The following is a 27,284-nucleotide window of genomic DNA, read 5'->3' on the forward strand; positions in this document are numbered from 1 at the left end:
ATAGAGCACAGCAGATTATTTTGATGTATCCCTCTGTGCTTTTAAACAGTGTCTAACAAGTGAAGTCCAGAGAAAGTGTGTGCATACATGTGTATGTGCACACTTGGGTACTTGTGTATGCATGTGTATATATGCATATGTGTATGCTTCTGTGTGTGTGTGTGTCTGTGTGTGTGCGTGAGTGTATCTATCTGTTTCTCTCTGTGTGTGTGTGTATGTGTGTGCTTCTATATGTGTCTCAGTGTGTGTGCATGCATGCCTATGTGTGTGTGTCACGCATGTGTCTGTGTGTGTGTATGTATGTATATTCTGTGTGATAAAATTTGCTGTAACACAAAGACAAAAGAATGTTCTCACTGTCTGGTCATGAGACATGGCAGGATGGCTATGAACCTGACAAACTCACAAAGCCTGAAGGACAACAATAAGTGTACACAGACACACATGCCAATGTCATCTTTGCATGGTCAACTTGCATTTGTCCTTAGCAGTGAGTGTAGAAGAAATGCACCAAGAAACAGTTCTCGGTTTTAGCATTTGCTTGAATTCAACTCCAGCTTTACTTTCATTGATCTCTCATCTCCATCACTAGTTTCATCTCAGGCCAATAAGGAGAGTTTGAAAAGAGACTGTCAAGTGGCATGCCAGTAAATTTTCTTTAATTGCTTTACGTTTTATTCCTCTGAAGTAGGAGACTTGTTAATACTAATAAACTTTATAATACTATTGTTCCCAGGATGATTAAGAGGGTGGTCTGTATGCTGATTTTATAAATATAGTAAGCTAAATGTTATATTCTGAGGTCATACCTTGTAACTACTAATACGAATATTTGTGCTTAGTTTTAGATATTTTGATTCGTTTTACTAAATTAATGTGTATTTGAATGTTATTAAAAACACTCAGTTTCTAGTAAGACTTTCTTGCTGACAAAAGAATAATACAATAGACACACAGAAACTGCTTTTGCTGGAGACCTTTGGGTGACACTGATGCTTGACTCTGCCTGGGTATAAGACTCATTCTCTGCTCAGCCTGTCTCACCACAGCTAGCCTAAAGCTATACAGCTACAACCTGGTACCCAAAACCTGCAGACACATTGAGTTCCAGGACCAGCCAAGCCTCCCTTGATGCAAACCTCCCAAAAAGGGCAATTATCTGATAAGACAAGAGAGTACCCAGAGCTGAATCAGTCATCTTGGGGGAACCAAATAGATCTCTTCGAGCAATAGCAATGGCAGTTTTGAGCCATATTACAGAACTACAACCAAGAAAATGATCAGTGAGACCATGCGTTGACCCACACTGCTTAATTATGTGACCCTCTTGCCCAAATCTGACCCCTATTTAAACTTGTGCTAGTATCTGATAGATGAACCTGAGATCACTTGTTTTTACTTATTTCCAAAGTAGTGGTTAAATATATCGCTATGCTTTTCACTCTTTTTGTTTAATGAGCATATAAAGGCAGATGCTTAAGTCTAGCCTAGTAGGAAGGCAGGAAGCCAGGCTTTTGCCCTAAATTCAAGATACTTTAAGACTTAGAGGAGTTTTGTGGTTTTAGAATTCTAATTAACGCTGAAAGAAAACTGGGGGTGGAGGGGTCATAAATGGTGCCTTATATTTTAACAGAAATAAATCCATTCTTTAGGATTGTAAGACACTGGGATCAAAATGTGACTCAGCTGGTAGTCCTGAGCCTCACCTGAAGAACAAAGAACACCCCCTTCCCTGAGCCTAGGATGACTAAGGAAGGTACCTGTTGCCTGTGGAATTTTGCTCACTGACTTGGGAAGCCATTATTGCTTAGCAGAAGCACAGTCATTTACCTGCCAACCCTGTGGGTGGATGGCAATACAAAGTCAAGAAAACTTAGTGAAATACACAAGGGAGCGAGGGCACCCCAACGTGAACTCTGGGGAGATAAGCCGTATGACTGAGGCTCTTACTGTAGCTTCTCAGATCTCCGCTTAGAAACAGGGTAAGTTAAAGCCCACATTCAACAAATGCTGAACTGTATGACTGGAAGAGTTTTTCACAAGATTTCTTTTTAATTCATGTCTATGAGTACTTGCCTTTACATATATATTTGTAGCACATGTCTGTCTGGTACCTACAGAGAGAGGGCAGAAAGGGCATTAGAGCCCCGAGAAGTGAGTTTCCAGTGATTCTGAGTTGCTGTGTGCCTGCTAGGAACTGAACACAGATTCCATGCAAGAGCAGCAAGTAGCCATGTGTAGTGGCTCTCGACTTTAATCCCAGCACACTGGAGGCAGAGGCAGGTACACCACTGTGAGTTTGATATTAGCCTGGTTTACATAGCAAGATCCAGGTCAGCCATTGCTACATAGTGAGACCCTGTTGCAGGAGGAGGGGACGTCTCTCAACCTCTAAGCCATCTCCTGCTCCTACACTGAGAGTTCATTAAAGCATCTACGTTCTGTTGCTGCTGAAACATTCCTCTGCATCAATCTCCAACTGATACTGCTTGGATAAAAAGGAAAGGTATTTTTATTCTTTTGTTTTAAGATCTTATGTATTCCAACTTGGCCTTGAACTTACTATGTAGTCAAAAATGATTTTGCCTGCATGACAGGGGCCTGGGATTGTAGGCGTGGGCCACTTCACTTGGCTTACGTGATTCTGAGAATAATCACATTGCTCCACGCCTGTCATGCAAGAACTCTATCAACTGGGCTACCTCACCAGCCCTCAAAACTATCGTAATACAAATCCTATACCTAATCCTGTTCCTAATTTCTAACTAGCGAGGCAGCTCTGCTGAGAACGTTCTGCCTGCATCAACTCAGTATCCCTAGAATGAACACACAAAGGTATCCAGCCAACTTCCATGACATGTACACAAATTCAAAGGAATTCCCTGTTAGATCTTCACTAACCATGAAGGTCTACAGAGTTCTAGGACAGCCAGGGCTGTTCAGAGAAACCCTGTCTCAAAAAACAAAACAAAAACAAAAAAAAGAATTTGTTTTATAAACAAATAATAACAACTTTGGTCATGGAGATAGATAGATAGATAGATAGATAGATAGATAGAGAGCGCCATGATACAACAGTTTGACTGACACTTTAAAATATATTGGAATGAAATGCTTTTAATCAGTGTGTTAAGATATTATAGCAGATTTTCCAGGAAGGACATTAAAGTGTACCCCAATGAAGTACTTCAGGATGAGGATAAATGGACTTAAATTAAGCTTATTTCCCTTTACGTCTTTCACAACTCTTGTGACATGAAAAAAAAAAAAAAAAGACAGATCCAATCAAATGAAAATGTCCTTAATCGGTGTTATATCATGCTAGGTGTCCTGCAGTGTTAATTCACTACTGTCCCCTGAGATAGGCAATGCGATTTTTAGCGCCATAGGTCTGATTACTCTCTGGCTTCAGAGACCATCTGCTTGAAAGCAGACAATCCATCAGTCAGAAGTGGCTTTGGGGCACAGCACAGACCACCTCACAGAAAGCACAGTCTACCCTAGATTGCTTCTTTTTTCACGTTGAGTTATTCAAGGTTGAACCAAGTATCAGGTCTTGAAGTAAACCCCGCCCCCATGACTTCCCTGACGTTATAACCACTATTTTAAAAGAACCTGCATAGATTTTTCTTTCGTTGTGATATACTGGTGACTTAGCTGTGATATAGCTGGTGATTTTGTGGCCCCACTGGGATGGGCATGGAAATATACAGTCTAAGGTCTTTTGTTTACAATACTCAGGAATCTGCCTCTAATTACCAGTGAGATTACCTTTTCTAGAGGGTATCACATAATTACAGGGGGTATCACATAATTACAGGTCAACAACCACACATCATAATATCAGGACGCAAAAAAAAATTCTGAACTCAAATTTTAATTTTTGACAATATGAACATCTACACTGGACTAGCATAAAAACTCAAATTCATTATTTTATAATATCATTCTTGTCCCATAGCCATGTTTTAATTTTCTGTGAATAATGAGCCCACAGATTGTTTATGCAATCCTTGGAGTTCCTGGCTTGTTGGTTTTTTTTTAAACATCTTTCTAATTATTAGGTATCTGAAATTTCAGTATGATAATTATGCTTTTTATTAGAAATCATTTGTTTCTCTCTAATCCTACTCGTGGATCCGTTATTAAGCTCTACTCCTATAGAATGTCAAGAGCCCATCTTTCTAATGCCCATTTAATTGTTGAAAACATATTCATTTATCCCATTTTCTGAAGTATGTGGGTTTTACCGGGGAATGAACAGCTCTCCGAGGCCTCTGCATACTTATTACGGTCCACATGCATGCAGAATATAAACAATGAACTCTAGAAGGGAATGGCAGAAGCCAGTGTGCCAGAATTATACTAAATTAAACATGTAAGACCCCTTACATCTATTTCTTTACCTTAACCATGTCAGTCCAGTGTCAAGAAATCTAATGTTAAATTTAAAACAACAAAGGAAGAAAGACACCTGTGTTATGTGCACCATCTGAAAGGGAGATTATCTCCCAGTGTGACTCACTAAATTAATGTGTTTAAAATCTTTGACAGGATCCACAGCTGTACCTGTGTACAATCTAAATGTACTCATATTAGAAAACAATAGCTTTCCATTTTAATATTGAAAACCTAAGTCAGTAAAGTAAGCATTTTGAGAAAGAAAATGGTTAAAAACAACTCGTCAGTAACAACAAGTTGTTTTGTGGATAGAGGCGCCTACTCTGTGCCACATGGTTGTATGTTAAAACGTACATGAAGAACTAAGATGATCCATCACGGCACCCAATCCTTACTTTCACATACACGAATATAGAGACAACAGCAGCATGTTTGATTCAGGGTTCTGAATGTGACGGGTGAAGTCATGGCTAGCACGGAACTAGCAGGTGCATCGTCAGAGGAATAACGAAGGACTCACTGCTATTCTGCCTTTAGAAGGGACTACAGATGATCTGCCCGTACCTAAAGGATATGCAGAAAGCACTGACTGACAGAACAGAAACTCTCTGCGTGTCTGTGTGCATTTGTACTAGTGAAACTGAAAACGGCTCCTGTGCGGGATATTTACCCCACGTTGAGCACACAGATAGATGCCACAGCTGTCGTTTCCCCCCATGAAGCCAAGATACAACTGAGAAGCCACTTCCTCCTCCCAGGGTAGAACTTGCTGCCTTTCCAAACTTAACCCTTGTGCCATAAACTTCAATCATCAGGAATGGCTTGCACAATTTAATTTTAACACAATGCTGTTCTCGGGAGGTAGGGGGTGGGGGATGTAATCTTACAATCAGAGATAAGATGTGGAATTGGCTTAGAGAAGAATGTGTATGGTAAATAACAAATACGTGACAGCAGTTGGGAAAAGGCTTAGAGAATCAAGTATCCTAAATTCACAAGCATTCAGCTTTTCCTTTTAACAGTATAGCTTATATACCGCAATTAGTTCTATTGGAACTCAATAAAACTCCCTAAAGTTATTATTGCACTGCAAAGACATTGGTTAGGATATCCCATTTTCATATTGATTGTTGATGAAGGAAAATCAACAAAGCAGATCCCCTTTGTCCTGGTCACAACCACCCTGAGAAGCATAACCTAGGGAGAACACAGGACCACATGCAGCCCTGTGCCCCTAGACTTGTACCACTTTTATTTTCTAAGTTTCATCACCAATGGGATGCAATGTTTATAAAACTGAGTTTCCTCACCAATACAGCTATTATGTTAACATTGACTGTGTCCAGTAGACACTAGCATCAGTAAGATTTACCCTGACCCATGCCTTTCTTCTGTGGTTCAATTTTAAGCAAGAGAATTAATTACAATATGTTTTATGGACTGCATTTCTTTTAAGGTAGCACTTGCCAAACATGTTTAATAATTTTTCATGACTCGCGTGAGTGAGTGCTTGTGTGTGTGTGTTGTAAAAATATAGATATATAGATAGCGATGCAGCTTTAGTGACTTGCTAATGACAAATATGTCCTTAGCAAAAACAGCATCCTGATAGGAATCTATCTTCCCTCTACTACTTTACCCATTTATAAGACTAAGGAAGAACTCAACCTGGTTTTGTGTGCATGTTTTGGCTGCCCCACTAAATCCTGAGCACCTTGAGAGAATAAGCAATAGGCACTTAGGTTATTTCTTTCCTGTATGCTGTACTACAATATAAACAGTAGCCTCGGTACACGTCAAATACATTCATAATCTTACTTAATCCTCATAAGCTTCTAAAATGAGGAAGCCTGGGATCAATGGGCCTAAGCCACGTGCCTGTGGATTTGGGGGTAAAACGTGGTAGAAGTGTGAGTGAGCCCTGTCTTGCTAGAGAGATCCCCCCATTGATTCCACCTCACCAGATGTTGTCATCAACACTGAATATTAGTCCTCTGTTGACTAGGGAACAGGTGGACACTACCAGCACATTCCTGGCTCAGTGTTCATTCCGATCCTCTGGTGCCCGATTCCCTTTCTTGACTTGGGGCAGAGCCAGCAGTTTGAACTGTATCCAAAACGAAAAGGAAGGTTTCTTTTTCTGTGATGGAGCTAACTCGATAACTGTAAGTCCTAAGGACCCAATTGCATTACTTCAAAATGCTACAGTGTGTTATACTCAACACATAAAACTAAAATAATGTTGCCATCACAACTGTCACTATTAGTGTAAAAGGAAAAGCTCTTCCAAGCCACCACCATACATTTGTGGCCTCAAAGACAGACATTTAGTTGTCTGTTTCTTGGGTGGCATAAAAATTTCCAACGTGCACACAAGCGTGTTTTCCTGAGTGGGATTTCTTCCAGAAGCATCCAGAACCCCTCTCAGCTGTTCTTAATTAGCTCCACCTGCGCCTTAAAGGTTGATCACACTTTCAAGAAATGACAGTAGTAAATTTCCTTTTTATGCTAAAAAGTAAATGGTGAAAATGTATTTATAATAAGTCTCTCCTCCAAACTGATTTTAAGTCTAAATAAATGTGACATTAAATGAAATGGCTTGTTACAAACACGAGGAAATATATAAAGAAACTGTAAAAGAATATGTGAGACATGAAAATATAATTGTTAAAGTAATGCACTATTATGATTTCAACAATTTTTTAAATTCAGCTTTCAAATGTTCTACCATGAGCTTATCTATATGTGTCTATATATGTTTATAATTTTCCATCCTTTTTGAGATAGGAGAGATTACTAAAAGCAAAAAATGAATGAAAGAACATAGAAACAAATTGGATTTCTAAAAGTTTAAGGCTGGCCTGCCTATACTATAGAGTATTAAGACAGGATGTAATACAATCTCAAACAAATGAACAAAAATTCTATATGTAAAATTTGAAAAAGAAATGGTCCATTTTTCTTAACTTATTTTGGGAAACAATTGCATCCATGATTATTAATAGTCTATGAAAGTTAATGTCATGAGTGATAAAAGTGGCATTTCTCACTGACCTCTAAGCCATTTAAAATGAACTATAACAAACTGTTCAAATTATTTTTTAAAAAAGGAAGGAAAGAAGAAGAGGAGAGGGGAGGAGACTTAATGAAATTTAATATTTACTATCTTGTAATGCATTGATTCAAAATCTAATTTTATAGTAGCCAATTAAAAATGTATGGGATGGAGGATAAAATGAAGAGGGAAGAGAAGGGGGTAAGAGAGAACTTGGGGGCGGGGGACAGCTAAAACTAAGGCCAATGGAGGCTCTCCTTTGGAAACCAGAAGCTTCTGAAAATGTATACATATATGAAAGTGATTTAAGTGATTGCCAAATACTGGAGGAAGTGGTACCCCAACTTGAACATCTCTTGTCACCAAATGAAACCTCCAGTGCCAAGAATGGGTTACATCTAATAATGCTGTTGGCCAAAGATGCCCTGGAAACCATCAACCTAGGCTATTTACAAAGCTATCGGTTGCTCTCTACAAACTTCATATGACCCTATTGCTGAAGATAACACCTGCAAAGCTCACTGAGCACAGAAAAGTGGAGCTGACATAGAACCTTCAGCCTTACTGGCTAGTGTTCATACTACTGTAAACTATTCTGTACACTACCAGAGGAGAAAGATAAATGCAAAATCTTTTTTTAGTAGCACCCCAGTAATCTACAATGATTACTTGCCTGCAAAAACACTATTGTGACAGTGGCACAAAATTGGAATAACCAACCACTACCTGATGAACTGGCACCCAACCCCAACCCTGCTAGGGTGGCCAAGAACCTGAGAGTAGATAGGTCATAGACCTACAGGAAGCCCAAATATCACTGCTCTGATAATAGGAACACAGCAATAAATGACTGCTAATGATATTCTGCTATACTCATGGATTGGTGTCTTCCTCAGCAAGCTGAGAAAGCCAGGGGAAGCCAGTAAGCAAATAACATTCTTCCACAGCCTCTGCATCAGCTCCTGTTTCCTGACCTGCTTGACTTCCAGTCCTTTGGTGATAATCAACAATGTGGAAATATAAGCTGAATAAATCCTTTCCTCCCCAACTTGCTTCTTGGTCATGATGTTTGTGCAGGAATAGAAACCCTGACTAAGACAGCTTGTTTTCTAATGAGAGAGAGGAAGAAAGGATGTAGATTTGGATAGGTGTGGAGGTGAGAGGATCTAGGAGGAGTTGGGAGAGGAGAAACCCTAATCAGATTATATTGTACAAAAACAAACCATATAACAAACCATACATATACATATATGTATACATATATATATATGTGTGTGTATACATACATATGAAATAAACCATATATATATATATATATATACATACATATACATACACATATATACATATATGTGTATACGTGTATATATACATGAATACATATATATGTGTTTGTGTGTATAAAACACTAGATATTTTCTATTGCATAGATTTCTATTAAATCATGTATAGTTGGCCCAGAAGTTGTCTGAGCACTCTGTACCATGAGTCCCTCTGTGGCAAACTATGACCTAATGCAGCAAACAGTACTCTCTTACAATAAGTTTCTGAGCCCAGGCCAAAGAGCAGCTGAGCTTGACACAGTCTCTGGCCACTAGCGGATCAAACGATGGCCAGAGGAGGCAATGGCTTCTCACGCCAGGCTCTAATAAGGCTAGTACAGAGATGTAGCCATTTCCAAACAGGACTTCTGTTTTCTTTCCATACTTCCTACCTTCCTACTGCTGAGCCCAGCTCTGGCTCTGGGTTGGATCATCAGGTGCCCTTTGCTGAAACAAACTAACTCTAATATGTCCATGCTTTTGCTTTTAACAGGTGATGTGCTAAGAACTTTTAATGAGGCGGAAGACATCTGTTACTCATCTCTCACGTGCTGCATGTGTGTGGAATGTTTTCAATTGAAGTATGGACATCAATTCCAAGGGAGTAACAGATGATTCTGAAGTATGGACATCAATTCCAAGGGAGTAACAGATGATTCTGAACAACATTGTTAGGCAAAGGGATCAATGGTGAAGTAAAATTCAAATTTTAAAACTTTGGGAACACATATTCATAACCTCTTTAGTGCCACTGTGCTGGGCTTTCTGATGACAGCTAGCAGGGTCAGACAATGAATAAAAGTACTCTCTGTAAGTGCACAGAAATGACTCGTTTTTGAGAGTGGGATTTAAGCATGTTCTAAGCGCTGTGGTTTAAAACTTCAGTTCAACATAGAACAGAGCCTTTCTGACTTTTAAGGTGATGCACAAACCTGCAGGGGTCGAGTTTGCTGTCAGAGCATCCTCTGTTCCCACACGCCCCGTGTGGTGTTGGTTTCTTTAATTACCTATAGAGTGTTGCCAACACGTTGGACTGGAAAGGCTTGTTAACATTCTTGTGCTCTTGTGTGCTGACAGTACACACCCAGCCCTGTCTCTTCAGAAAAGTCAGCCCACCACTTTCAACACAAAGTAGTAGTTATCCTACCCGAATTCACTTACAAGCTACTTAGAGATCATGCTTAATCTTGCTAAACACATCTTCCTGGCTACCATCTGAGATACAGGTTCAGGAGATCCCAGGAGTTTCTGCCATTCTACAACACCACAGGTGATCTTTCAGATAAGTCATTCATAGAATACACTTTGAGAAGTGCAACCTTTAAAAGACTAACTAGACCTTTCATGCTATGTATTTATTACACAATGCCAAATATTCTTTTTCAACTAAGTCATCATCAACCATCAAAAATTACCGTGTAACAAAGCATAGGAAGTTGTGTTCCACTGTGTTTCCTTTGATTGAAACAGAGCCTCACTATGTAACCCTGGCTGTCCTGGAACTCACTCTGTGAACCATGTTGGTCTCAGCCTCAGAGATCCACATGCCTCTACCTCTCACGTGCTGGGATTAAAGGCATGCACCACCACACTTAGCCCCCTTATGCCATTTTTTAAAAGAAATAATCATACAGAATATTTGAATGGACAAATTTGCAAAACTCCACCTTATTAATAGAAAATGGTTGATCATATTTTATCCCTTAACAAGCTACCGTGGGTTCAATGAGAATGTTCCCAGTAGGGTCACGTATTTGAACACTTGATCCCCAGCTAGTGGGGCCTTGGGAAGTCTTAGGGGGTGTGGCCTTGCTGGAGGAAGCATTCTTCTATGGGCTTTGAGAGTCTAGCGACTTTAGACCCTTCTACTTTGTTCATCTTTCCTTCGTGCAGTTCAGGATGTGAGCTTTCTACATGTGGTACCTGCCATGTGCAGTCATGAAGGATGCTTATCCTCTGCATCTGTAAGGCTGAGTAAAGCCTTCCTCCTGCAAGTTGCCGTGGTCATGGTATTTTATCACAACAATAAAAATGTAATGAATACACACGCCTTTTCGTTTACAGCTTAGGGCTGTATTCAGCAACCAGGGGTTTTCAAAAGTGTCTCACAGAGTCTCCTGTATATCACTGCCTTCCTAGGTGTCTCTGGAGGAGTGGGTGCATCCTCCTTTCCTTAGGAGGTCAACAATCTCTAGAAAGGTAAGATACTAAAATAGCAGAAGAAAGGAAATAGAAACAGATTGCAGAAACAGATTAGAATTCTCCCATGATTACTTCTATCATGGGAGAATTCTAATTTCTTATATTTTCCATGATAAAGTGAGAATTCTTAATAAAGTGAGTAGATAATTGACCAATCTCAACATTTAAGTTTAGTGCACTGTGTAGTTATGTAATAAATGTAGTTAATTAGAAAATGTGGAGAATGCTACAATATCAGATAAAACAAAATCTAAGACTATTTCAAATCCTCCCTTGGTCACTCAGTAATGTTAATAGGCAGAGAGGTAGGAAGAGAAAATTAAGATTTTTAAATAAACTCTATGCCAGCAACACTCATAATTCCTCAAAAACCGATTTCGACAAACAATGTCTATTACTAAACTCTCGGCTTTCACGGGGCTTTCATATATAATTGACACGCCTGAGGATGCCCCTGCATTGATTGCCTGTCGGGTAGGCATTGGGAGGGTTGAGCTCCTATGGGAAAATATTTCAGAAAGGTACAAAAAAGGGGGAAGCTTTACTGCACTTACATAAGCCCACACAAATATGACTGAAGTATTGAAAAGCCAAACCCCTAAGATTTTTTAGTAAACTGTGATATAAAATAGCATAAATTTCAAAGAGACTCAAAAGAAAATAAAGGAATCACAAAACAAGTGGATGTTTCCTGCAGCATAATAAATTTAACTGAGGTATGAAATCCGGATCTGGAAATGAGTAAGAGTTACAACAGATGTCGGCCTGGGAAGGAAGTAAAATACGTTCAAAAAATAAAAGAGCTTTCCTCCCATGAATTCTCAGCTCCGTCCCAGACATGTGACCTTGAAAAGACACTGTGCGTATAGTGGAGTTAATCTTATGAAATATGGAAGAAGAAATGGTGCTTTAAAATCGACACATAGTTCAAATAGAGCCAAATATTTGGCTTGGATGTACTCATCATAAGACGGATATAGAGGAATGTTCCAGATGCTGAGTTATATATTACTGTTTACACTAAATTATTACTCTTATAAAAATATAATCTCTTACTACATGTCTTGGAAATGCAACTATTGTTCTTTGTGTAAAAATTGCTATGTGAGAGAATAATTACTTTAAAAAGATTTATTATTTCAGAAAATAATATCTAAATTAAAGTTCATTTACTTCTTGAATAGAAGTTGACAGAATTTCTTAAATTCTTCCTTTAAACATATATCTTGTATCTCCACCATTTTACCACCTCTGCCAGATCTGAGGGCACACTACCTGTAACTAGAAAATGTCCACAGTAATATCTGCTTCCTTGGGTGACTTCCTAAATAATTCTCTCATCTTTTCCACAAACATTTCCTAAGCCCCTACTAGGTATGTGATGGGCACTTTGTTGGTCATGTCAAAGACAAGGTAGTTCATACCACATGAACACAACCTAAACCAATACTCCAAAAATGCCTTTGGTCTGTGGTCTCCCTCTAGTATGCAGTCTATCTTAAATCTTGGGGTTTTTTATCGCTCAATAATCCAATCCTATGCTTTTTGCCCAAATCTCATTGTTTCTGTGACCAACAGCTGTTATAACTAGGAAGAGGATGCCTGGTATTTCTAGCTCTCGCTAGTGTCACACCACTGGCTTCAAGATTAATTGAGTGCTCTTCACATGAGTTAAATAAGCTTCATGTTTTTACAGACCTTATGAAAACTGAATTGCCAGCTTCAGGCCCCACCTTCTCCATCAGCAGGAGTGACATTCTGAATTTTGAGAGCTAATGCCACTTAGGCACCAACCAATCAGTGGATTGTGGGGGGCAACTTTTTGAATTCTGAACCTCTGAATGAAGTTCTCATTCTAGCCCTGAGGTTTCAAGATCAACTTGTCGCTTCTTTACCTCAAAGAACGCATCAACTTCATAGAAACTCAAGTTACCCTTCTTTGTCCTCTACGTTTAAAAGCTTACCCTTGGGCCAAACAGAGGGCAGGCAGATCTTTCTAAGTTCATGGCTGGCCTTGACTATAGAGTGAGTTCCAGGACAACCAGAGATATACAGGAAAACCCTGTCATGAGTGTAAGAAACAGCTAATCTTCACTTTGCTCTTGCATTTAGTTCTTAAGGTGCTTCTCATTTCCTTCCATACATTACTTGATCTGAATAATTTTTTCAAGTGCTGAGTTATAACCTGTGCTGGGAGGGGACCTCCCACCGAGTTATATCTCCAGCCCTATAGATACTTAAAAATAAATGGGAAACACATGTACTAAGGACATCACGGTCATTATTAGCAAATATTTTTGAATGCCCTAAGTATTTTTCAAAGCTCAGGAACATGCAGTTTTTAAACAAGGTATATTATTACAGGATGTATTTTTAACCTCCAACTGCCAAGCACAAGGCTCCGTCTTACCCACCTTTGCCCTCAGCTCAGCTCCACAGCATTAGAAGAGCTCACTGTGAGATCTGTGGATGTGGCTAATTTAAACTCCGACCCAGAAAAAGAGCCTGCTCCTAGCTCCCCGTGCCTGGGTGACCTCGGGCCAACATTTTCCCTGGAGGAGGGACTTGCTTCCTCAACCTTTCACACCCAGCTGGGAAGCACCTGCCCCTCCCTTGCTTTCTTCGTTCCTCTGTCAGCCACAGCACTGCTCTGCAAATCGTTTTTCTTTTTATTGACAGGCTCTAAGTCCAGGTTTCAGTTTCACTACCATCTAACAAGTCCAAAGATCCGGGTCAGGGTAAAAGCCAAAGAGGACATGCCTCGTAATCAGTAATCACTCCTGGGAACAGCAGAGAGCACAGAGAAGCAAAGCCCTCGATGGTCCTCTCTCACAAGCCTTCAGTATGAAGTTCTGGTTAACTTCCGACTCTCCCGGCACCTATCAACCTGGGCCGACAACACTTCCTTTTAAGTCACGGTGATTTTTTTACACAACATGTCACGGGATGATTAAATTCTGGAGGCCAACTTAAACATCTGAGTTTTCCACTTTTAAGCCTTTTTACTAACTAGCATGACCATCACTAGACCTATGTCTAAAGGCCTCACTGAAGTTATTCACAAAGGACATGAACAATGCCTTTACAGCTAGATAGAACTGGGATTCTAAGTTAGCACATGCATGCAAAATGCCCTCTAGCCTAATGAAAGAGTGAACTGTAAAAGAATATATAAATAGGGAAAAGAATTTGGCAGCCTGAACCTGAGTCCCCATAATACTACTGAAAATCACTCTAGAATGGTGTGGGGGGTGGGGTGCACGTGTGCATACATACATGCATATTCAGTCTTGCTAAAAGTCCAAACTAAAGAGGCAGTGCAATGCTCCTCTTGGCATGTCAGTTCGTAACTACAGAGAAGAAAGAAGAGACCAACACACTCATACTATAGCGTTCAGATCAAACAGCAGCCGGCCCACTGAATCCCAGACAGTCAGGTGGTCAAATCACATTGATTTTACGTCAGCTTCCTTCCAGGAAGTTGAGAGATTTGACCAATGAGCATCACTGTTGAGTCTTAGAGCAATGTCCTCCAGGTTGTGGCCTAACACTTACCAGTAGGTCAGGCTCTTTGACATCATCACTGTTACAGCCATAGTAGTCTGGGGTTGTATCCAGTTCCAGCATGTTTCCCTGAGCTCTGACGCTCTTGGCCGCATGGCAAGATGAACAGAGAGCAGCATTCCCCATCTCAGGTCTCCAGTTCCAGCTGTCAAAGGGCCTGCCCTTGTCCTGGCCTGGGCTCCCAGTGATCCACTAGCAGAGACAATCCATGACCCTTGGCTCCTGTCCTCGGTGCTCCGACAAGTCCCTCACCAGTTTTCCCCATCAGCTGCCCGGCTTGCTGGTGTCGGAGGGAACTCAAAACCCCAGCAACTGTAGCCTGCATTCAGTGACCATTTCCAGTTCAGGGACTGCCAGTCTATTTTTACACCTACCAGGCCAGCTATGCATGTCAATAGAGTGAGGGGGGAGAGGCGGGCGGACGAGCAGGGGAGGGGGTGGTATTGTTTGGTTTTTCTCCATGCAAGCAGCCTGCCTCACTCATGGGCTGAAGTTCCTGCTGTGTAAAAGGTCTCTCCATAAGAGAAGTTTTGCATTCCTCAATAAATTCTTGGTAATCCTTTGATTTTTTTTATTCCCTCCTCTCCATTCTTGTCCTCACACAAAATACAAACTCTCTTAAACTCTGCTCCACTGACATAAACGTGCAACTCTCATTTTATAGTTGCTTAAACCAAAGTGGCTGATATCCCCTACCTCTCATTGCCAATTACAAGAAAGAATTACAATACTCCCTTTATAATATTCATTGGAAACATAGCAGTCAAAATGGTTCATTTGAATCCTGTGTGGAAGTTTTAATTTATGCACAGTGTATCATACCTGGTTAGTGTCTCCATAAGTGCAAACACTTTGATTCTGTTGTAATTCTCATTAATTTTTAATATTCGAAAATATTTTCACATATTGCACGAGAAAACGTTCAACCTAGCTTTCAACAGAGCACAGTCTTTGAAATCATGTTGTAGGTTTTTGAAATATTTATTTTGTTTCTCACTAAGATAAATTCTATACACGGAGGATTTAGAAGGCCAGCTATGATAGGATACAAGGATGTGCAATACATTACTATGGAGTTAATACCACCGCCTCCACTGGGAGACACCTTCTAGGTGTCTGTGCATATGTGTGTATAAAGGTCATTTCTTTAAATGCTTTCAAACTATGGCAACTGGGAGTTACTGTTTTGCCTAGGACCTCAAGCCCCCCTCATTCCAGAGGCTATGGTGCTAAATTACATTACATTTTATAAAGATCTCATCCCTACACTCCAGATATTTAAGGGCACCAGTATTCAGTGAAATTACTTTCTAACTATAGAAAAGGATAACTTTTAAAACCAGATTTTTTTTAAAACTATCGCCTGATAAAAAAAATAACACAAAATATGTGGACATAATCTCCACTCCATTAAAGAGAAGCATACTCTTAAACACTTTCAATGCTAAAGTGTTATGACAACATATACCTGAGTACCTTGGTTTCAGTAACAAGGTTAGATGGGGCATGAGGTGTCAGGGGCTGAAGGCTGTCAGCTTGGCTGGATCATTTTATACAGTGGAAACAGCTGACTCGTCACAACACCATTTCTCCTCAAATGCTCCACACACTTGAGGCATGGGCTACAGGAATCGGGTTGTTTAACTATGTGTTTAAGAATTCTCTTCTCCAAAAGCTACAGTTGTAACGTTTCTGTCTTTTTCTCTTGGGTTCTTAGGGCCTGGGGAAGATGTACAGTCCACAAAGACTTACAAGGGATATTTGTTAACTATCCATGAGATATTCAGAATATAAGCCAGGATTTCTGGCTGCTGAAAGAGAATGTACTCCCCCACACTTTATAATTCATTTAACATTTTTGAGATAGAAAAGTTCAACATTTGACCTAATGTTTAATATAGAATTATGCAACTTTCAGGGCTGGAAGGGAATTCTACAAACCATCTCTCGGTTCCCTGCTTCATTCTGGAGCTGAGATCTGGAAGTTTACTTCTATATATAAATAAACGGGGCATTTAGCTGCTCCAGCTGTGCTTTGCCAGCATGACTTTGTTCCCTAGCATCTCCTGTCTCATTGATGTTCCCCACTCTACCCGGTGCCTTGGCTTTTGCTTATTTAACAAGCAGTGTCCTCTCTCCACCCGCAATCCACACTCACTCTTCCATCTTTCTCATGTTTCAATTCACATTAACCAGAAGTTCCGTGTTACACCTAAGTCCTTCGCACCTGACTGCTTACCGATTTACTCTAATGCCTTCTTGAATATGGTGGAAACCATTATCAGCGTTTACTCTTTGCTCATATGGATCTGCACTCTCTCTCTCTCCGCCCCCCTTAACTTCTTGCAACCTAACAGAATGCATTAACACTAAACGTGAAGCAAATGAACAAAGAACACAGTCATCATCTCTATCTTTAACTCAGGCTTACTGTCCTAATTTCTTTTGTATGTATTTTAGAACAGACTGCCTGTTATATGTTAGAACAGTAATATTGAATAATTTTCACCATAACAAAATTTCCAGTTCATTCTCTGACTTAACAATACACACCCCTTTTAGTATTTAAAAACCTATTAACACTGTATAGGGGTAAATTTTACTAGAAAGGAAATGGCAGGGCATTGTTGAGAAAAGAGAGGGCAGAGGGGTATTAAAGTAACAAACTAAGGTAGCATGTTGGCACGTCTCAGAAGGTTCTTTCCCCATGGAAACCTTTTCATTCAAACTTCCTGTTCCTAGTGATAGTCCCACCACTAGTGCTGCCCAGAGACAGCATGTGCTAGCGTTCAAATCCCACTGCTGATTAAGAACAGGTACAGGGGAGGTAAAGAGAAGCCCTTCTGATCGGGTGATGGCTGAAACTTCCCAGTTTCTACTGATCAGGTTGAAATGAGCATCAACCCAGAAGTTCTCCATATCTGTGAAAATGGAATTGCTAACAATTGACTTCCTATCTACAATCACTTTAAACTTTTCAAAAAAAAAATCCAGTACTTTTTAAATGACAACAAATGTGTGAAGGGTCCATGGAAGAGTTAAAATAGAAGTTAAAAATTGCTAAAAGCCAGGTAGAAATGTCTCCAAAGTGTAGGTGATGTGATAATCTACACACCCAACATTTTTGTCTCCTTGAAGATGAGGTTAACAAAGGCAGTACCATGTCTTAAAAACATTCTGGTTGACTCAGTCTCTCAGGACATCTGACAAAGGATGTGCTTGCTGCTGGGGAAGAACAATGTCACTACTGTTCCTTAAAAATGCTTCAAAGTCATTAGGGCAAATTACTCAGAAAGCAAATATTTGCATGTTTGACCACGCTTGGAGCAGGATACATGAACTTGATACACAATTTCAAAGGTGAAATTAAAACCCCTTGTGATGTGACATTTGCAGTATCTTCTCAAGTTCCTGGACACTTTACTGTTATTATTTCATCTGTATTGGTCTTTTGATCCACTACAAGAGGAAAATAATTATGGACTGAGAACAAAGGTTGGCTTCTTTGCTGTGAAAGTCTTTGCTCAAGTTCCTAAAACAGCAAATCTGAAAAAAAAATGGCTATTGCTGTTTTCAATTCCACCTTTTAAGTGTCTACAAAATCATCAGAAAAGTCACACTTGGAGAAGAAATCCTCGTCTCAGTTATGTCATTTGACCTAAAGCCTTCTGCAGGGGAGTTTTGAAAAGCTCTTGGCAGTCATTATTTATTGAAGTCCTGGTGTGACCACTAGCTGACCCATGTGAGTTTATAAGACATTATCAAATCTGTGCTTCAATTTTCTGCTTTGGGGAGTTCTTCAACTTGATCTCTAGCTCCCTCTAAGATCCTGAGGTTTTTGTTTTCTAGAACATAAAAATCTGTTAATACCTGAAGCACTATTTAACACTCAGTGGTAGCTGAAGCTGACTGACCATCCGCCTCCTGTCTGTCTTTCTGTCTGTCTTTCTGTCTGTCTTTCTGTCTGTCTATCTATCTATCTATCTATCTATCTATGTATCTATTCAGACCACCTTACAGGGGGAGGTGAGATAAGCATTTCTTGCTTGTTGTCTTTATCTATCTATGTATGTATCTATTCAGACCATCTTACAGGGGGAGGTGAGATAAGCATTTCTTGCTTGTTGTCTTTATTCACTGTGTTTTCTCTAGAGGACTCCTGAATATTATCGAAGGCCCATGGTGGAATCCGATGGACTTTTTCTGGGTAGCCAGGAAACTCCTCTCAAGGAGAGTGCCCTCTTGCCCTGCCTTCCTTGAACATTAACTGAATTGACAATTTTGCCTCAGCTCTCAGAGTCCACCACTGTAAAATAATGGCAACAATGGCAAGGTGTTGCAGGACCCAGTAAGACACATCTACAAAACCTAATAGGCTAAGAGGGGCTGGAGTGCTCCCCAAATATTTTTATTAACTTGCTCGTAAAGTGTGAGTACTATCACATTAAATTTTTTTTAATTACCACAAGTCTGTTAAAGAGCAAAGGAAAAAGAAAATTTCACTCAGAATTATAGAACTTAATTTTTCTTCCTTGGTCCTGGAGAGATGGCTCAGCAATTAAAGTCAACTTCTGCTCTTTCAGAGGACCTCAGTTTGGTTTCCACACTAGGCAGCTCACAACCGTAATTCCAACCAAGAGATCAGTTGCCCTCCTCTTTGGGTACTACACCCAAATGCACAATCCCACCCCCACACCCATCACACCCCCCAAAGACATACACATAAATAACAATTGTTGGGTTTTTTTTAAAGTAACATTTTCTTTTATCTCCAAGTTGTAAGGGTTATCACACAAATGAAAAGGGCAATGTAGTTTCTCCATTTAAACTCTCATTTACAAAACCCTCCTAATAAGTTATTTAACATTCTGTGATTTACAGTTCACTGTTCATATATAAGTTTTAGGTTACTTTTATTGAATTTAAAATTCTTTAATAAAGCAAGGGAGATATGAATCAGTCAGTAAAGTTCTTGACTTGCAAGCATGAGTTTCTAAGTTTGACCCACCAGTCTCCCACACACAGCCCACAGAAATTAATAAGTACATAAATAAATAAACATTTTGAAATAGTATAAAATGTCAAGTGCACACATTTGCAATCTCAGTACTGTAAAGGCCAAAAACAAGTGGTTCATGAATCTTACTGGCCAGCCAGCCTAGGGCCTGGCTCAATAGATGACTTCCAGGTCAGGGAGAGATCATGTCTCAAAACAACAAACAAACAAACAAACAAACAAGGAAGGAAGGAAGGAAGGGCTCCTGAGGTGTGACACTTAAAGTTGACCTCTGGATCACATATATATATACACACACACACACACACACACACACACCCTCTCATACATATGAGTGAATAGCTACTCAATAATAAAATGTAGGGGCTGCAGAGATGACTCAGCAACTCAGAGCACTTGCTGTTTGACCTGTGTTGTAGCCCTTGTCCCCACGTGAGGGTTTACAACCCTCTCTATCTCTAGCTCCAGAAGACTTAATACTCTCTCACAGCTTCCTCATGCACCAGACATGCTCCCAGTATACACATACATACATGCAGGCAAAACAACCATTCACATAAAATACATAAATCTCTTTTAAGAATATAAATCTCTTAGAAATCTGCTGAGATTAAAATCGCCTTAACATTTCTTTTGTCAGAATAATGTGACGCTGACCGTCTACCCAAATGTATCCATCTGACTAAACTAATACTTTGTTTAGAGTCTGCATGCAAATTCTCCCAAACAGCATCACGTGAAACCAAGGACAAGTTAATCCAACTGTCTGAATCACTGAACTATGGAAATAAAACTGGTACATTCTGTGCAGGCGCCCAGTTGGCATGCTATTTTCTTCCATGTTTCAGTCCGTTCGATATAATTTATTTGGCTAAAAAAATGAAACTCATAATGATTTTTTTTTGTCAATAGGAAAAGCGCATAACGAATGGATTTCCACCAGAGTCCCTGTATCAGTGGGCGGCTCTGCTTCTCTAATTGAGGTCAGTACAAATGAATTCTACTGTTTGTGCTTTACACACATTCACCAAAGCGAATAACACCGAGCTATTCATGGGCCCACAGCATCAATTAGCCAATTTACTTTTACAACCCTTCCAGCTATTATTTCATTCCAGACTGTTGCCTCTTTGACGTGTGGCATACCAAGGACAGCATTCCTTAACAGACAGTCTAACAACTTACAAAGTTTTCCAAAGGCCACATCACACTGTGCCCCATACAACATGGCCACTCAGCAAATGTCACTAGCTGACATTAAGGAGCCTGTGAAGCAAGAAAGGTAGTGTCCAGAGAAGACCATTTGAATAATTCTAAGTTCCATGAAGGGGAGTTTAAAACGCAGGGCAACCATTGTGCACTTCTTCTTGATGTGAAGGAAAGATACAAACATAGAACACTTACAAACTAGTCTGGCATGGGAGTGTCCTGGGGAGAGCCAGGCAAGGGATTAAACCCAAAACTCAAAATCGGGGCTGGGTCACAGTAGAGTTTTAAAAGTTCTTTTTAAAACCCAATCCTTTTTTTTTTTTCACTTTATTAACCTTTCTGAACTAAGTAAAACAGCTGAAAGAAATAGCCAGAACTCTATTTAATTAAGGTGGCTGTAAAAGCAATAGCAGGTGGCATTGTTCTTGGTTAATGCTTAATGCCCTGAGGACCGACATGACATTCTTAACAGGAGACTGTTAGTGAGAGTCTGACACAAAGCTGCCCAGTTGAGCTCTGTATGCTACACGCCACAGCTGTCTGGTCTTTTCCATCAAAAAGGAAGCTAGAAAATCACAAGCCAAGCAGTTAAATACAGTGTTTGAATATCTGGACAGGATAGGTTAAAACTCTGTACTGTGAGGATTTGTACGTAATCCCTGAAATGTAGCTCATCAATTTATTACTGTTATATATTCAGCCAAGCCTCTCTTGCTCTAAGTTCAACTGAATGACTCTTCCCTGAGACCAACAAATGAAAACTTGTTTTCCTTCCATACTATCCATTCTCAAATTGCTTAGGATTTGCTTTCCTTTGAAGGTTCCTTGGCATTGAGCTGTACACATTTACGGGCTGTGTGTACATGCATGCAGACAGTTGAGAGAGATTTTTTCTGGTACATATTTTGACCTGTGTCACAAAAGGAGGGTATTATTATTATTATTATTATTATTATTATTATTATTTCAATTCATTTGGCACTATCAAAATGTTCTTTTATCTATAAATTCCATGTAATTATACACACCAGTATTTTCATCTAATGATCTCAAAGTATGTTTGTAATTTTGTATGTGGTTGTGTGTGTTTGCACATATGAATGCAGAAGTCAGAGGCTAGTATCATGTATCTTCCTCAATTTCCCTCCACTTTTTTAATATTAAAATTTATTATAAAAAGTTTTGCAACAGGGCAAGCCTCATGTTTAAGAGTAGTTGGCCAACATATAATGGACTTCACATGCTGTGTGTGTGTGAGAGAGAGAGAGAGAGAGAGAGAGAGTTTTGTTTGCATATTTGTTGTGTTGTTTTCTGTTGCTTGGGTATTACTTTCTCGGTTTAGAGACTTTTCTTGTTATTTTTGGGTTTTTGTATGTTCAGAAAGAACCTAAAATTGGGTAGGTATGGAGTGGGAAAGATCTGGAAGGACTTGAGGAAGAGGAAGAATATGATCAAAATATATTTCAATCAAAAATTGGTTTTAAATGATAAAAATATAATTAAAACATTGCAGATAAACAAACTTCATACACTGAAATTAATCAGATCCTATGTCTGTACATCCCAATGAGCTTCTATAATTTGACTAGCAATTGCGAACTGTGAAGCTTCACAATAGACCTTACATGGTCACTGTCAAATATATTTCAATGTACCTATCCACCACCGAAACAAACAAACAAACAAACGAAACAGAACAGAACAGAACAGAACAAAACAAACAAGCAAAAAACAAATCCATGATAGAGTTGAAACTAGAAAATCAATGAGCTCCATAAAGCTAATTGGTTAGGGTTTTGTTTTTCTTTGTTTAAACAGTGTTTCTCACTGAACCTAGACCTCACTGGTTAACTACATTGGCTGGCCAGTCAGCAGTCTCCACAGCTTTCCCAACTCTTTACATGGGAATTGGGAGTCTAAACTTGGGTCTTCATGCTTATACAGCAGGCTCTTTACCAACTGAAGCTGACACCTCAGCCTTGGTTTCTACATATGTTAAGATAATAATTTCCCAACAAAAAACACACAAACAGACATTTGAAATCAAACGGTTGATACAAACATTTGAAATATACAGCATGCCAGACCAGGGACATAAAAGTGTTTCTCTACTGTGTACAAGGTCCTAGGCTCAAACCCTAGTACAGTAAAACAAGCATGCAATCAAAAAATAAAGAATCACAGACTATATACAGCTGCCAGGCTTTAGCCAATCAAGAAACCTTCAAGTTCAAGATAAATGTCCAATCTTGTGCACTCTGGATACTATGGGAGTATCCACAGAACATTCTCTAGTTTACTGTGATGATGGTCCCACTTTCCCTCATTCTGTGTAATACACTGAGCCAAGTGAGCCTCCCCCCACCCCCCACGCCCTGGCCCCCGCCCCGCAATCCTCACTTACTTCCGTGAAAGGTTGTAAATATGCTGTCTTCTATTTTAAATTGTATGCTGAGCAGGCACTTAACTTAGTAAGAAGAAGTAGTATTAAGACATTGCACTGATACACTAAACTCAATTTATTTCAAACATAGAGGACAAAAAGAAACTAAACTTCATAGTTCAACCAATAATTCATTTAGCCAGTGTTTCAAGGACTCTTTAAAACAAATGCACTTGTGACTTTTAAGGTATAAAGAAGTATTTCTAGTCCTTATGTATTATTCATTGCAGTATAAATATCCTGATTACATATTGTTTGCTCTCCCTGGAGAAAGCCAGACTTATTTTAAGTTTTCAATTACTTTTGAGATGGAATCACTTTACAGGCAATCAGAAACTCTGGGAATATGAGTATGAGACATGAAATATTATAAAATCAATACTGTCAATTTATTCTTGTAAAAATTATTGCCAGTGAGGCCTTCTGGCCTCTGAGCTAAGATGTTGCTGGGTATATGCTGCAAGTGGATCTATTTTGAACTTTAGTGTTCCCATCTGTATAATAATGAGCTGTAATAAAAAAGACTCATGTTAATGTTTGTAAGTGTTTAATCTTTAGAGTCAGACATTTATAAATCATGCTAATAGGTCAGCTTATAGAATATCTTCTGTAGAGGAAGAGGACGGAGGGAGAAACGGGAAGGGGAGGCGAGACAGGGAATAAAGAAGATGTAAGAAAATGAAGAGCTAGTCCGGAAAGTTGGGGTGTTTGTTGTTTAAGAGCATTAAGGAATATTTTTAATGCTTTTCCGTTCTACTGAGTTTTTAGCGGAGTAGACATACTCAGTGCTTTGGTAGATCAGTAGAGAGCCTCTTCCCTAAGCCAGTGTCCTGAACACACCGGCTCCTGGCACAGCCTTCTCCAGCTGGGAAGAGAGCACAGCATCCATCTTGCCATCTGAACTGGGTACCTGGATGCCTGGATGCTCCCTTTTCCATATGTATTCCCACAGAGTTTTTCTCACTCTTATCCCCTTGCTACTATTTTAGGTCAATAAACTGCCTTACAGAATTGCTGAGACCGCCAATGAGACCATTCCCTGCTGGAGCCTTGCTGTATTTCAATCCATTCCCCTACACAGTATCCATAGAGACCGTCTAAGTCTCAGCAGTATGCTGAACACTCCCAAACCCTCATGACAAAAAACAAAAAACAAAAAAGACCCCCAAAACAAAAACTCTCATGTAGTACAGATCTGATTCCCAATAAACATGTTGTTTGGTTCCCCTAACCTCTGTCTTTTCTTCTGGACAATTGCTTATCAGGTGTTTATTAAGTCAACCCTCCATCTGCTCCCTCCCTTTCTCTGTCAGGAGTCGTAAGACTTCTCTTTGAAGCCCTGCCTAGTCAAGGTTAGGGGTCAACAGTTAGCATAGGGAAATCATGGTGACTGTTAACCCATACGGACTTGTAACATGCAGACATCATATTTTATCAGGCCTGTTTGTCCCTAGTGCTTGTGGCATTGTCTCTACGTAGCAGGCGTGCACAGACAATTACTGGAGGGAAAAAAATTGAACAGTAAAAATCTTCCTTAGCGTGTTTAAAATGATTGATTTCTGCAAACATTTCTGCATACTTCATTTGTCCCATAAATATTTATTCAGCACCACATGCTAGGCCCAAACCCATCATCTAAATAAAAAGATGCAAACATGATATTAATGATGTGCACACAGAAACGCTTCAATGGAATCTTTCGGAATAGCAATCTGCAGCAATTTATCCAATTACCATTAAATGTCCCTTTGTTTTGTTCTCATTCCCATCCTGCCAGTTCTTGATATGGTTATTTTTTCAGATGCTTGATTTTGTTATGAAATAGTCCAGGCACTGAAACTATTAGTCATCATCTGAATATGAGGAATAATGAAGAGGTCCTACGAGCAAACGACCACAGGAGCAATAGTAGCCACTGTGAAGGTAGTTCATTAGACAGGGATGGAGTAAGCATGGGGTTGCAGAGCTCACAGGGTCTAGCAGGATAGCCTCGGGTATGCACAGGAGGAGAGTATAATCGCTGTTGCTGACCTTGGAAATGCAGGGTTTGCTCTGTAAAGGTTTATGGATTCCTCTGACAATAAGGGCACACACCACACACATACACACACACACACACACACAGAGAGAGAGAGAGAGAGAGAGAGAGAGAGAGAGAGAGAGAGAGAGAGACACTCCTGAGGATTGGCCATCATGAATCTATAAAAATATTATGTACAGTAAAAACTTCTTTCACTCCATCCTTTCCTACTTTGTAGAGCTGTTCTGCATTCTTTCACTGCTGGCTCTACCCCCCCCCCCAATCTCTCCCCACCACACACATACACAATAGATTGACAGGTCCTTCCTTCCAATCACCCAGGTCTCATCATGGCCACCACCTCTGTCAGCCTCATCATGGCCACGTTCTCTGTATGGCCACCACATCTCTGATACAGCGTCCAATTTTGGACCCCCATCGTCTTCCCAGTACTATTTCTTATGTCTCACGCATTTCTTTATTTCTAATGTATCTGACCTCCCATGCAAATTCTAGTAGCTGACACACAGCCACCATCAATAATTTTGGAGATGCAGAAATGCAAAATACATCGTAGTCATGCGATGGCTGCAAGTGGCTACAGAAAATAAATCTCTTCTTCCTTTTCTCATGGACAGTGACCAATCACTCAGTGACAGTCTTCTCTTCATCCGAATACTAGAAGGATGCAGGTACTGGATCTACCTACAGTAACTATCAGTCTGATAGATACAATGAACACCAGAAAAAATTCAATTTTGCTTCCTTTCTATGATGACATATAGCTTGAAATTACAGTTTTCAATTTTGAAATCTGTATGTTTATAAGTATAATGTTTTAATGTTTTCTTTTCTGAGGGGTGGACAAGGTCTCACTATGTAGCCCAGGCTGGTCTTGGATTTACAACCACCTCGTCCACCTCTCAGAAAAGCATGTGCCGCCATAACTGGCTCTTTGAATTCATATTTGATAATTTGGTTGCTCTAATAAGATTTTGTCCAATTTTACTAAACACACAGTATGTGCTTTATCTAGTTGACCAAGAATGTCATGACAATTTAATTTTATGACAAATTCTTCTCTAAAAAGAATCATCTATAAGAGTGAATGTTGCTTCCATTAACCACTGCCATTTTAAAATACCAATTTTGCTGAAACATTCTATTTTTAAGAACATTGAGCTGTAGCCAACGGGGCATTGAACACTAAAATCCATTTTTGATAAGATGTTTCCTTCTCCTACTGGAACCTGATAGGGCTTCGTCTATTATCTCACTTACGATACAGGAAGATTGATCTTTCTGTGGTGGCAAGAAGCAGAGAGATCCCTGGTCTCCCTGCTGGACAGAGCAGAGCCATTTACATCCATAGCCCAACATTTTATATATATATATATATATTCCCAGTAGCCTTCCCTTTTCTATTCACTTGACCCTTGGTCCTCTCTGTTTTAGGCAACAAATAACACTAACAGTAGAACAACTCACAAGGAAGTTTAGAGCTGCATCTATCTGTTGTTTGATGATGTGTCTCTGAACTAACCACTTTCGTGGCCAAAGGACCTCTTCACCTCTCTCCAGCCCTTCTAAGATTTCTGTTAAAGACTTCTAGGGTTTGTACACCTGCATGGAAGCTGTTTGAGTCACCAGGGGTGTGGGTAATGTGGTTGGATCCAGAGTTGATAATTCAGCGAGTTCTGTACTTCTCCCTGTGACCTTATTATTTGAGACCGTGATGTAGCACAAAAAATACAAGACAAGTCATGAGACTATCTGATATTCTGCTTATTCTGCTCCTTGAAATGGTGCCATTATCTTTATGTTTACTGATAACACCTTTCTCTGTTTGATCGTCTTTCCTTGAACCTTATAACGTCAACTGGAGAAGCAGAGAGGAGAAAGGCAAGTTTTCCTGAGTCTTATTACTTTCTTCTTTATTAAATCTAACTTTTTGCCTCTGACGGAAGTCTAGCTACATGACTGTCACTGAGAAGACGAAAACAGTCCTGTTAGACCTGCTTGGAACAGTGCCTGGTCCATAGCACTGCCCA

General features: G+C 39.7%; 1 protein-coding gene across 43 annotated transcripts in view; it reads right to left on the reverse strand.

Annotated features, from left to right (window-relative positions):
• Ank2 (ankyrin 2, brain) overlaps positions 1-27,284 on the reverse strand; it is a 578,741-nt gene that overhangs the window by 188,365 nt on the left and 363,092 nt on the right. The window contains exon 1 of one of the 43 annotated variants that reach the window (XM_006500884.4): positions 14,536-14,909. The exons of the other annotated variants lie outside the window; for them this stretch is intronic. Within the exon in view, the coding sequence (XP_006500947.1) occupies positions 14,536-14,670 (135 nt within the window). The 5' untranslated portion in view covers positions 14,671-14,909. Of the gene's footprint in view, positions 1-14,535; positions 14,910-27,284 lie in introns of those variants that run through there. 43 annotated transcript variants of the gene reach the window in all.

The sequence above is a fragment of the Mus musculus genome, chromosome 3, assembly GCF_000001635.26.
Source record: "Mus musculus strain C57BL/6J chromosome 3, GRCm38.p6 C57BL/6J".
Lineage (NCBI taxonomy): Eukaryota > Metazoa > Chordata > Mammalia > Rodentia > Muridae > Mus > Mus musculus.